Source organism: Sceloporus undulatus, chromosome 2, assembly GCF_019175285.1.
Source record: "Sceloporus undulatus isolate JIND9_A2432 ecotype Alabama chromosome 2, SceUnd_v1.1, whole genome shotgun sequence".
Classification (NCBI taxonomy): domain Eukaryota; kingdom Metazoa; phylum Chordata; class Lepidosauria; order Squamata; family Phrynosomatidae; genus Sceloporus; species Sceloporus undulatus.
Window position 1 is genome coordinate 1,724,936 of NC_056523.1, and position 12,443 is coordinate 1,737,378.

The window sequence follows — 12,443 nt, forward strand, 5'->3', positions numbered from 1 at the left end:
AGCCTAAAATTGCATTGGCCTTTTCAGCTGCCACATCTCACTGTTGACTCATGTTCAACTTGCGGTGTCCAAGTAGACCATAAGTTGAACATGAGTCAACAGTTTGATGTGGCAGCTAACAAGGCCAATGCGATTTTAGGCTGCATCAATAGAAGTATAATGTCCAGATCAAGGGAAGTAATAGTGCCATTGTATTCTGCTTTGGTCAGGCCCCACCTGGAATATTGTGTCCAGTTCTGGGCACCACAATTCAAAAAGGAGGCATTACCATTTACTTCTTCTTCTTCTTGCTACTAACATAACTAAAAAGCCCTTATTGTTGTTTTTAACAGGGAGGGAATGAGTTTCAAAGTCTGGGATCAGCCATCAAGAAGGCCCTCTCCTGTCTCACAGACATGAAACGGCAGCACCAAAGCAGAGCAGTGGAGGGCAGGGGCTCTTGGAGGCTCTTATCTACAGGGTTGCCCTGAGTCTGGTCCGACTCCACAGCACTTAACAACAAGGATGTTTGTAGCCTTAGGATGTCATCTGGTGGAGTTGCACCTCCTGCACCCTTCTTGTGAGGCCCCTATTCACAGGCATGTTTGCCAGAACTGAACATGAAAGAGGGTCTCCTTGGTGGCTGATCCCAGACTTTCAAACTCCATCCTCCCTCATCTCCAGGGTAAAACATTCTTCTTCATTCAATGGTATGCTGTGCTGTTTTGTTAGTGTGCATAAAGTCTTTCAATGGATTTTAGCCATTTTTAATTTCACATATTCATACAATCATAGACCCATGGAGGAGACCTCAAGGGCCACCCAGTCCAGCCCCATTCTGCCATTCAGGAACTCACAAACTAAGCATCCCTGCCTCTGCTTAAAGACCTCCAAGGAAGGAGACTCCACCACTCTCCATTGAGGGAGTGTGTTCCATGTTGAACAGCCCTTACTGTCAGGAAGTTCCTCCTAATGTTGAGGTGGAATCTCTTTTCCTGGAGCCTCCATCCAATGTTCTTGGTCTTAGTCTCTGGCGCAGCAGAAAACAAGCTTGCTCCATCATCGATGTGACACCCCTTCACATACTTAAACAGGGCTATCATATCACCCCTTACCTGTCTCTTCTCCAGGTTAAACATACCCGGCTCCTATGTCTCTTCTCGTAAGGCAGGGTTTCCAGACCTTTCAATATTTTAGTTGCCTTCCTCTGGAAACGCTCTAATTTCTCAACATCCTTTTTCAATTGTGGTGCCAAGAACTGGACACAGGTGGGGCCTGACCAAAGCAGAATAGAGTGTCACTATTACTTCCTTGATCTAGACACTATACCTCTATGGATGGAGATGCTCGTCTGCATTGTCCCCAATGGTGGTGTGCAAGTAGCCATGCCGCCATTAGGGAGAGCCTCCTGCCCATGCCAGCCTTGCAGCCAAAGGCCAGCAGTGAACAAAGTCCTTGCTAATCAGCCACTCAGTTGCTACTCCCAAGGTGACCAGGCACAAAGGGAGAAACCTCTCCATGGTGAGGAAGGACTCTCAATCCCTTCTTCGCCTGAGCATAAGGGGGTGCAGTTTACTTCCACTTTTCTCCCCAGTGAGAAAGGACTCCCAATCTGAGAGAGGCCAGAGAAGTGAAGGACTCTTTTGAAGAATTAATCCTGGATGCTGCTCCCCCATCTTCCCATCGCCCAGAGTGACCAGATGTCCTTTTTTCCCCAGGATGTGTCCTACATTTCAACCTTCTGTCCAGGAGGAATTCCAAAATGTCCTCCATTTTGAGCATGACTAAGAAGCCTATTGAGTAATACCATGTTTGCTGTTCTCCTTCGAGAAATTTATCTACTTGGCAGTAGTGGCACTACTGCAAAGTGGAGGATAGGATGGATCTTTCTAAATTTCTTTTTTTCCTAGGAGCAGAGAGCCAATATGACAAAGTGGCTTGAGCGCTGGCCTACAATGGAGACCAGGATTCAAAGCCCTACATTATGTCTTACACTTTGTGGTGTCATGTCCTTTGCATTGAGGCCATGTGGCTACCCACACATCTGTAAGTCATCCCCCCACCACACAAATATGATTTCTTCTGCTACCTCTTCCCTCTGTCTGTCCAACGAGAGTAAGCAGGAACTGCAGCGTAGCTCCAAACAACCAGCCAAGTCCTGACAAAGCTCAAAAAGCTTCACCAGGGTCCGAGATGTGAACGCTCCTGTTTGGCACAGTGGCAGTCTGTATTTGAACTGCTCCGTCTGGTCAGACAGTCTGTCCCAAAAATAACTCCATGGGATCACACCGGAAGGTGAAGAGCATGGGACACCTCCACAGGAAGCGCGGTGGTTTTAAGACACACTGAAAAGAGAAGGTTAATGCAATTGTCATCTGCACCCTGGTCCTAAAGGCCACTGGTTCCCCTTGTTTTTCGTGCAAACTGATACTTGTGTGTTTTTGTGTGCCTTTGATGGCACATGGGTTAGAAAATTTGAAAATGATTTCTTATATTAAATTGCTATCTCTCATAGACATTTTTAGTGGAGACTGGCAGGAAATGCTTTAGTCTAACCCAGAGGAAACATGCAACAGCCTGCTTTTCTTGTGAGAAACAGCTGAATGGGATCTGTGTCTGTGCCTGGAGTGTATCGATTAGATCAGATTTCTGCAACAGGAACTGTTATCTACTTGACTGACACCATGACCTGCCTTCTGTTTTTCCATACATTCTTTAGTGACTTGTGCAATGTTTGTAAGCAGACATCTGTTGGATTCCAAAGGAGTGACCAGCACTATAGCCAGATCCCTTTTGATCTTGGAGGCAAAGCAAGGTCAGCCTCGGTCAATACTCGGATGGGAGATGGCCAAAAAATACCAGGAGCTGTTGCTCCGGTTCAGAGGAAGGAACTGGCAGAAGCACCTCCAAGGAGTCCTTGCTTAAGAAAATCTTATGGGATTCATGGTGTAGCCATAAGCCGGCAAGTGGCTCGAAGGCACATATACATACTGTACATGTGTTTATTTTAAAATATTTTATCTACTGTCTATTAATTATGCCGGGGGCCTTGGGGGCCAGTTGTAGCAAGCTAGCGCTACACTGTTCCACCCTCCCTTCCCATGGTGACCCCACAAAAAAGATCCTAGGAGTAGAAAAAAACAAGGTGGTTTCTGAGCTGGGTCTTTTTTCCCCTTTTTTTGCAGCCCTTGGGAGTTTATCACACGAATGAGATGAGATCAGGGATTTATCCCATGAATATCCTGGGGAAATGTGCGAAAGGATTTCACACAACGTCACACAAAACCCACCATTAAAGTGGTCACAAAGAAGCACTGACGCGCATCTTTCTACTTTCTGGATTTCAGCGACAATGCATTTCTGATATCACTTTATTTGCGCAATTGTGTGTGATAATAATTCGTGCAATTACTGTACTTCCCATTTCCACCTCATCTCTATAGGATGCTTTAAATGCACTTTAATCTCTCTTTAGTGCTGAAATCAGCCCCCGTGTGATAAACCCCTTGGAGGAGGGAGCTTCCTTTTTCATACATGGCTCAGGAGGACTCACCCTCTTCCCGCCTTGGCACCAAAGAGAGGCTCTTCCTGCTCCTCCCTCTTTTGTCTTACCTTCCAAAAACACCTGTGGGGTGTCTCTCTGTTTCATCCCCATTCCCAGTTCCCACAAAAACAAATAAACAAGGCAAGACATGTACCCAGGACTGATCTATTACAGAACAAATTGAAGAGAGAAAATGAAAGAGCCTCACTAGTGGTTACATACAGCTCCCAACTGGGACCTCTCAGGCACATCATCAATTAACTACAACTTATTCTGGACAATAATGCCACTCCTTTATGCGCCTACAGACAGCCTCCAAACCTCAAACGGCTACTCACCTACAAGATGACACACAGCACAGGTATTGAGCCTTGCCACAAACTAAGACGCCAACTCTGCCCAAACATTTATCCAGGACATGTCATCACAAGACCTAATGGCATCACCCACAATATTAGGGGAGCCTTCACGTACTCATTCTCCAATGTGATCTATGCCATACTGTAGAAGCACACAGGCTACAGTGACAAACTGTGCACAACCCTGTCCAGGAAACTACTTACACAAAGGACTTGTAATTTGAATCGACATCCTCACATACCGATGATATATATATATATATGTGTGTGTGTGTGTGGTGTGTGTGTGTGCGTCTGTACCTGGCTTCCACTCCACCAAATGCACCAGAGGAAGTAGACTGAAGTCTACAAAAGCTCATGCTGTCAATTTCTTTCTTTCAGTGAGTCTCAAAGGTGCTACAAGATCTCTCTATGTACTGATTCTACAGACGAGCACGGCTATGTAGAATCATAGAGTTGGAAGAGACCACAAGAGCCATCCAGTCCAACCCCCTTCTGCCATGCAGGAAATCCAATATTAATAATAATAATATTTTTATTTGTATACCGCTTTTCCTTCAGATCAAAGCGTTTCACAAATCAAAGCATCCCTGACAGATGGCCATCCAGCCTCTGTTTAAAAACCTCCAAGGAGGGAGACTCCACTACACTCTGAGGGAGTTTGTTCCACTGTCGAACAGCCCTTACTGTCAGGAAGTTCTTCCTAATGTTGAGGTGGAATCTCTTTTCCTGCAGCTTGCATCCATTGGTCCAGGTCCTGGAGCCAGCGGAAGAAACAAGCTTGCTTCATCTCACCCCTTCAAATCTTAACAAAGGTCTCACACCACCCCTTAACCGTCCTTCTCCACGGCTAAACATACCAGAGGAGGGCCACCAAATGTAAGGCGAACTGTCACCGGGTTTGCTGAGGCTGAGACTCACCAAGGCCCTATGCTTGCTTCCAGGACTGCGCAACTTCCACCTCAACCTAGGAGGGACTTCTTGACAGTAAGATCTGTTCAACATGGAATGTGCTCTTCTCTGGAGGCCTTAAGGAGAGGCTGGATGGCATCTGTGGGGATGCTTTGATGGAGAGTTCCTGCTATGGCACGAAGGGTCGGACTGGCACAGTTCCTGCCTAGCCCAACCACTTGTAGGAAAAGAACACCTGATCAAGTTAAAATACATAAATGTGTCGCGTTCTGGTAAACATGATATCGCTCATCTACTTTTATTATTTCTTACAGGCAAGAAGCCCATACGGTTTATTTTCTTTTAGTTGAAGCTATTTTACTGTAACGGAAACGACTTATTTACATTCTAGTTGGCAGGTTTTTATCCCATCTTTTTGCATTGTGTATTTATTTTAGTTTCCTGGTATATCCTTATATTGATGCTGGTCTTTGGCCGCAATAAAGAATTTCATTCCAAGGTCCATACCAGTATCAGTCTTTGGTGTTTTCAGACGAGCTCTTAAAGCAGGTACTATTCAAGTGTGACTCCTCTAGCTGCCTTCCTTTGCATGCTGGGATTGGCAGTTTTAAGACGGGGTATCTAGAATCTCAAGTTCAGCTCCTTAAAACTGCCAATCCCAGCATGCAACAGGAGGCTGCTAGAGGAGTCACACTGGAATAGTACCTCTTTAAGAGCATAGTGTGATAAACGTCTCCGTAGCACCTTTGAGACTCACAGAAAGAAAGAAGAAGGCTTTCAAGAGTCAGAGAGAGGAGCCCTGAGCTTCCTAGAGCGGCATCTTCAAGTCAGTCCTCCAAGGGTTAACGAGACATGCACTCAGATTCCTAGAGCGTCTTCCAGTCACTCAGGGGTTAGCGAGACCAGCTCTCAGGTTCCCAGAGCGGAGTCTCCCAACCAGTCCTCCAAAGGTTAGCGAGACGCCCCTTAGAATCCTAGAGCGGCAAAGGAGGGCGGTGGCTTCCCTCATTCAGTCCTCCAAGGGTTAGCGAAAGGGGCGTTTGGATTCCTAGAGTGGTACCTTCCACTCAGTCCTCCAAGGGTTAGGAGAGACGAACTCTCAGATAACTCCTAGAGCGGCTGCAGTGGTGGGGTGGAGGGGGGGCTTAAAGGCGAAAGGGTCGAAAAGGGGCCAAGAGAGCTGAAAGAAGATGCCCCCAAGTGGGCTTTTATTATGTGGGTTAGGAAGGCTGCTTTCTTTTTTGGCATCATAGCTGGGGGGGGGGGGGCAGATACATGGCAATGGGGGGGGGGGGGGCCTTGGTGCAGGATTGGGGGGTTGGGGGGCTCTTAATGGACTGTAAAGCATTAATTAAAACATCTTCCCCTAATCACCAATTCTGTGCATAATACATACATAATACCTATTCTGGGTTACCAGAGTGATTAATCTATTCTAGTGCCTTCTCTTTTTCTCAGCAGCTTTTAAAATGTCTTGGTTTCTCTCGCTTTCTCCCACTTTCCCCTTTTCTCCTGCTGAAAAGTTAAAGGAGAGGGAGAGGAAAAGAGGAACCATGGAATCCTAGAGTTGAAAGAGACCCCAAGAAGGGCCATCCAGTCCAACCCCCTTCTGCCATGCAGGAACTCTCAGTCAAAGCATCCCCTGTGACAGATGGCCACCCAGCCTCTGCTTAAAGACCTCCAAGGAAGGAGACTCCACCACAATCTCCAAAGAAATGTGTTCCACTGTCAAACAGCCCTTACTCTCAGGACGTTCCTCCTAATGTTGAGCTGGAATCTCTTTTCCTGTAGTTGTATTATTTATCTGTATAATGCACTTTTATCCATTTTATTGTTTGTCTGTAAATCTACAGCGCTATATAAATAAAGCATAACAATAATAAAAGTTTGAATCCATTGCTCCAGGTCCTAGTCTCTGGAGCAACAGAAAACAAGCTTGCTCCCTCCTCAATATGACCTCCCTTCAAGTATTTAATTAGGGCTATCATATCACCTCTTAACCTTCTCTTCTCCAGGCTAAACATCCCCAACTCCCTAAGTCTTTCCTCATAGGGCATGGTTTCCAGACCCTTCTCCTTTGGACACGCTCCAGTTTCTCAATATCCTTTTTGAACTGTGGAATTTGTGGGGACCAGAACTGGACACAATATTATTCCAGGTGGGGTCTGACCAAAGCAGAATACAGTGGCACTATTACTTCCCTTTATCTAGAAGACACTATACTTCTATTGATGCAGCCTAAAATTGCTGCATCGCACTGTTGACTCATGTTCAACATGTGATCTACTTGGACTCTTAGATTCCTTTCACACATATATATGTCTCCTTCAGACAGGTGTCCTCCATCCTATATCTGTGCATTTCATTTTTCTGCCCTAAATGCAGTACCTTACATTTCTCCGTTTTGACGTTCATTTTGTTAGCTTTGGCCCAGCTTTCTAGTTTATTCAGGTCATTTTGAATCTTGATCCTGTCCTCTGGGGTATTAGCTACTCCTCCTAATTTGGTGTCATCTACAAATTTGATAAGTATGCCCCCAATTCTGTCATCCAAGTCATTGAGAAAGATGTTGAACAGCACTGGGCCCAGGACAGAGCCCTGCGGGACCCCACTGGTCACTTCTCTCCAGGATGAAGAGGAATGTCTGGATGACCTTTGGGGTTCTTTTCCAACTCTATGATCCTATTCATGAAGATAAATGGACACGAACCTGACATTTAGAAATGGTAACATTCAAAGAACAGGGAGAGAAGATTTCCACCTTCCTGGACACGCTGTAAGGGATTTATAGGTTGTTGTTGTTATTTTCCAATATGTGAATGAAGGAAACAATCCTGCAAAGAATTATCCTGCAAAGAATAAGAAATGGGTTAAAGTCTCATAAAAGGCTTTCCAAACACTTTAAATTTCCCTCATATGAAACACTGTTCAAAGGTAGTAATACAAATAATCATAACAGTAATAATAATTTTGCAATATGTGACTGAAAGGAAACCATCCTGCAAAGAATAAGAAAGGGATTAAAGTCTTCTAACAGGCTATCTCTGTCCTAGGAGGACTGCAGAACCCTTTCCTTGGGCAGAAGACCTTGCATTTCTCAAGGTGCCCCTCTGCTTATGCATTTGGACAGGTAACTAAGGTTGTGGGGATGGAGCCAGGGATGCACCTTTCCTTGCCACCACTGGGGCACCCTCTAAGCCTGCAAGAGAAAGATACTATTCATTTCTTTATTTCTTTTTCCCATTGGAGGAGCCAAGAAGAGAGGAGTAGAACTGGGCTGCGTTTCCTAGAAGGGCAACATTTGGGCAAGAGATTTCTTCCTGGCATTCTCCAAGGCAAAAAGCAACAAATGGACCCTCCTTTGGCCAGTGGGCAGAAGCAGATTTCGGCAAACAAATATTAGTGGAGGAAAAAGGTGAAGGGGAAAAGATTTGGGGGTGATGGAGTGGGGGAAAGCCCCCCCCCATGTGCTGATGGGAGAAGGGGAGGGGGGAAAGATCGGTGGCTGGGGGGGATTTTGCAATTCCCCTCTAGGGCAAAACCCTGGGAACCTGGAGTTGGAAGGGAGCCCCAAGGGCCATCCAATCCAGCCCCCTTCTGCCATTCAGGAATACACAGGATCCTAGAGTAGGAAGGGACCCCAAGGGCCATCCTAATGCAGGAATCCCTAGGATCCTAGAGTCAGAAGGGACTCCCAATCCCGCAAGGGCCCTCTATCCCACCCCCTTCTGCTATGCAGGAATACATAGAATCCTAGTGTTGGAATGGATCCCCAAAGGTCATCCAATCCAACACCCCTTCTGCCCTGCAGGAAGACACGATCCAAGCCCTCACTGTGACAGATGCCCATCCAACCTTTGTTTAAAAAGCCCCAAATCCAGGGAGCCTTGTCTTGAACCAGCCAGTTCAGAAGAAAGAATAGAAAACTCCATGGGGATTGTGTAACTCTTGATCTAACAGAGATGTAGAGAGAACAGGATGCAGATGGGGAGGAAAAGGCAGAGGGTGCCTTCAGAGGATGGTGAGGACAGGTGTCAGTCTCTTGATGCTAAGGCCAAGCATTGGAAAGAGCGTTCAAGCAAAGAAGGCAAGGCCACGTCTGGACCATGGAGCCAAGTATCCCCCATCCTATAATCACATTTGGTTTCTGTGGCTGAAATGTAGAACTTTGCATTTATCTTTATTAAATACACTTTTATTAATTTAAAGTTTTCTAGGTCCTTCGTCTTCTTTCCTGTCTTCCAATGTCTTGGCCACCACTCCCATATTTAGATAAGGATTCCTTCCACTCGTCTCCTGGACTACTAACCATAAGGCTAAGACTTCCCTCGATTTGGAAACTTATGCTTTTAATCGAGGCTAAAATTGCATTCACCTTCTTTGCTGCAGCATCGCACCGCTGGCTCATGTTCAGGCAGATAGAAATGAATGGAAAGCACCCAACAACAAGAAGGTCAAAGTAACCACGAATGGCAAGGAATATGCTGTTTGAAAGAGAGAGAGAAAAGGGGGGAGGAGCCGTAGTAAGGAAATATAGGGGGGAGGATTTGGGGGGGAGAGAAGGGGCAGGAAAGGGGGAGGGTCTCTTCAGCTTCCTTAGAGAGAAACAGCATCAAAAGGGTTGGTGCATGGATGAAGAAGAGGTAAATCTGCAAGCTCTGGTGAGTTTTGCAGAAATGTGGGGAGAAGGGGATGCAATCTGAAGGGAGGGAGTATATGTTGGCAAGCTCCCCCCCCCAAAAAAAAAAATCACCCCTGCTTTCCTTTGGAAACCCCCTGTGTCCTGTTGGGACTGTCTCCATGGGGCATGGGGAGACCAAGGCAGAGGGTGGAGGGAGGAAGAAATAAATGGGTATTGCAATAATAATAACATTTTATCTCTTAGCCCCTGAGGAGAGAGAGAATACTGCAAAGCCCAGCATCCACAGCAGGGCAGCACTGAGAAAGGGCAACTGGGAGTTGCGCCAGCTTTGTAGTGTCACAGGACTCTTCCTCAGGAAAGGGAAAGAAGCAAATGGGGGGGGGGGGGAGAAATGGAGTGGAAGTGCAAAAAGCTCCCCTGTCTCCCTGAACAGAGATAGGATACTGCAAAGCCCAGCATCCACAGCAGGGCAGCACTTGCTGAGAAAACGGGCAACTGGGAGTGCGCCAGCTTTGTAGTGTACACAGGACTCTTCCTCAGGAAAGGGAAAAAGCAAATGGGAGGGGGGGGAGTAAATGGAGTGGAAGTGCAAAAAGCTCCCCTGTCTCCCTGAACACGAGATGGATACGCAAAGCCACGCATCCACAGCAGGCAGCACTGAGAAAGGGCAACTGGAGTTGCGCAGCTTTGTAGTGCACCAGGACTCTTCCTCAGGAAAGGGAACGAAGCAAATGGGAGGGGGGGGGGAGAAATGGGTGGAAGTGCAAAAAGCTCCCCTGTACTCCCTGAACAGAGATGGATACTGCAGCCCAGCCCCATCCACAGAGGCGTCAACTTTGAAAGAGGACCTGGGAGTTGTGCCAGCTTTGGAGTTCCACAGGACTCTTCCTCAGGAAAGGGAAAAAAGAATGTGGGAGGAGGGGGAGGAATGAATGGGATTTGCAAAAAGCTCCTCTCCCTAACCTTCCCTCCTCTTTGTTCCTGAGCAGAGAGAGTATACTGCAAAGCCCAGCATCCACAGCAGTCTCAAAATGGAGAAGTCTGAAGGTGGAGGCCTCCATTTTGCTGTTTCTGTTCTCAATTCAGATGGTATCAAGGGGTATTTATTTCAGGCAGGCACCTCTTCCTTCTGGCCATGTGGCAAATGGGAGATCCTCAGAAGTCCAGGAAATTTAACAGCCATTTGCAACACAATAAAAAGATACACCCTTTGCTATCCAATATGTCTCCATCCTTTGTGAGGCCACAGGCCCCTTTTGTTAGGCGGATGACACTGAATTTCCCAAGAACTCTTCATGCTTTTGCACCAGGAACTTTACCTTGAGGTAAAGTTTTACTTCAACACCACTTAAAGTTGCGGTAGTTTTACTTCAACATTACCAAAAGTTGAGGTAAAGCTTTACCTCAACACCACATAAAGTTAAGGTAAAACACCATCTGAAGTTGAGGTAAGGTTTTATCTCAACACTGCATAAATTTGAGGTAAAGTTTACCTCAACGCCACCTAAAGTTGAGGCAAAGTTGACTGATCTTGCATAGCTTCCAAGATCAGGATGTTGTTGGGCTGCAGCATTTCTATCTCCCTCATAAACTGTACCAAGCTACCTCCCCCTCACCCCCCCCCTTCTCCTGGGTAGCATTTTCTGTTTTAGTTTGGCAAATTTGAACCCAGTCATTGCAAAAACAACAACACACAATCTCAACACCTCATTGGCAAGAGAGCTTTACCTTCACTTGTGAACATTCACAGCCTCTTGCACCCCTGCCGTTTTATGGCACTGATGCCTTAAAAGCAAAAAGAATGTCTGGCTCCTTTATTTCATTTGCAAGAGAACCATCTGTAAATTCTCACATCTAGGTGATCAGGCGGCACATTTTTTGCTCGTATGATCACTACTTGAGATCAACCATAATACACTGACCCAAGGGACGCCACTGGCCCGTCCTGTGACAAACTGGGAGGGTGTGAGGAGATTATTTCTCTGTGTAAGGGAGCATATGTAAAGGAGAGACTATTTAAACAAGGACTTTTCTCCCTCCTTTCAGCATCTGATCTACCCTGAGGAGGTATTTCACCGAGGAGTAGAAGATCCTGGATCCAGAGGAGAGGATTCTTTACAAGAAGGTCATGCTAGAGAAATATGAAAATGCGGCATCTCTGGGTAAGAGTTAGGAAAGTACATAATGAAGCAATTAAGTTCCTTTCTGGCATTTCCCCCTACACCAGGCATGGGCAACGGTCAGAAGCTATGAGTCCATGTTCTAGAAGAGTTTATTCCTGACGTTTTGGCAGCATCTGTGGCTGGCATCTTCAGAGAGTGCTGACCTGAAAGAGAGTGGGTATATATACTGTGTGCTCCTGGGTAAGGAGACGTGATTCCCATGTCAACCTCTTCCAGGTCAGCATCCTCTGAAGATGCCAGCCACAGATGCTGGTGAAACGTCAGTTATAAACTCTTCTAGAACATGGCCACATCGCCCAAAAGACCCGCAAAAAACTATGGATGCCGGCCATGAAAGCCTTTGACTTCTCACAGGTTGATTGATTGATTGATTGATTGATTGAATCAAGGGAGCCACAGCCCTGAGTTTACATGAGACAGGCCTGTGAAGGGGAATTCTTTTCCCTAATATTGTAGCTGCTTTAATGTTTTTTGGGGGTGCGGAATTTGAAAAACACAACGCAAATGTTGTACCACACACCATTCTTTTACAAATTCAGTTTTTAAAAATTGATTCTGTTGTGATTCATCTTTGACTCTAATGTCCCAGTGAGATTTCTATGGCGGGGTACAAACCGCCGCTTTGCGGCGCTCCCCCGCCGCCGCCATTTGCTCCGCGCGGGAGCCGCAGCAGCCAAACCACGCGGCTCCCGCGCGGAGCAAAAAAGAAGCTCCATTTCGGAGCTTCTTCTTGCGGCGCGTCTATGACGTCGCGAGGCGCCTGGCGCGGACTCGCGACGTCATAGGCGCCGCGACGCGTCTGGACGCTGTGCGTCCAATACGCA

The 12,443-nt window shown here is 46.5% G+C and overlaps 2 protein-coding genes across 8 annotated transcripts in view; one reads left to right on the forward strand and one right to left on the reverse strand.

Annotated features, from left to right (window-relative positions):
* LOC121923010 (zinc finger protein 664-like) overlaps positions 1-12,443 on the reverse strand; it is a 49,008-nt gene that overhangs the window by 30,642 nt on the left and 5,923 nt on the right. The window lies entirely within an intron of this gene.
* LOC121922948 (zinc finger BED domain-containing protein 4-like) overlaps positions 7,435-12,443 on the forward strand; it is a 152,303-nt gene continuing 147,294 nt past the window's right edge. For 2 of the 5 annotated variants that reach the window (XM_042452912.1, XM_042452913.1), the window contains exon 1: positions 10,277-11,598. In XM_042452912.1, coding sequence (XP_042308846.1) covers positions 11,565-11,598 — 34 coding nt within the window. In that variant the 5' untranslated portion in view covers positions 10,277-11,564. Of the gene's footprint in view, positions 8,210-10,276; positions 11,599-12,443 lie in introns of those variants that run through there. The other 3 variants (XM_042452910.1, XM_042452909.1, XM_042452911.1) reach the window with 3 other exon arrangements.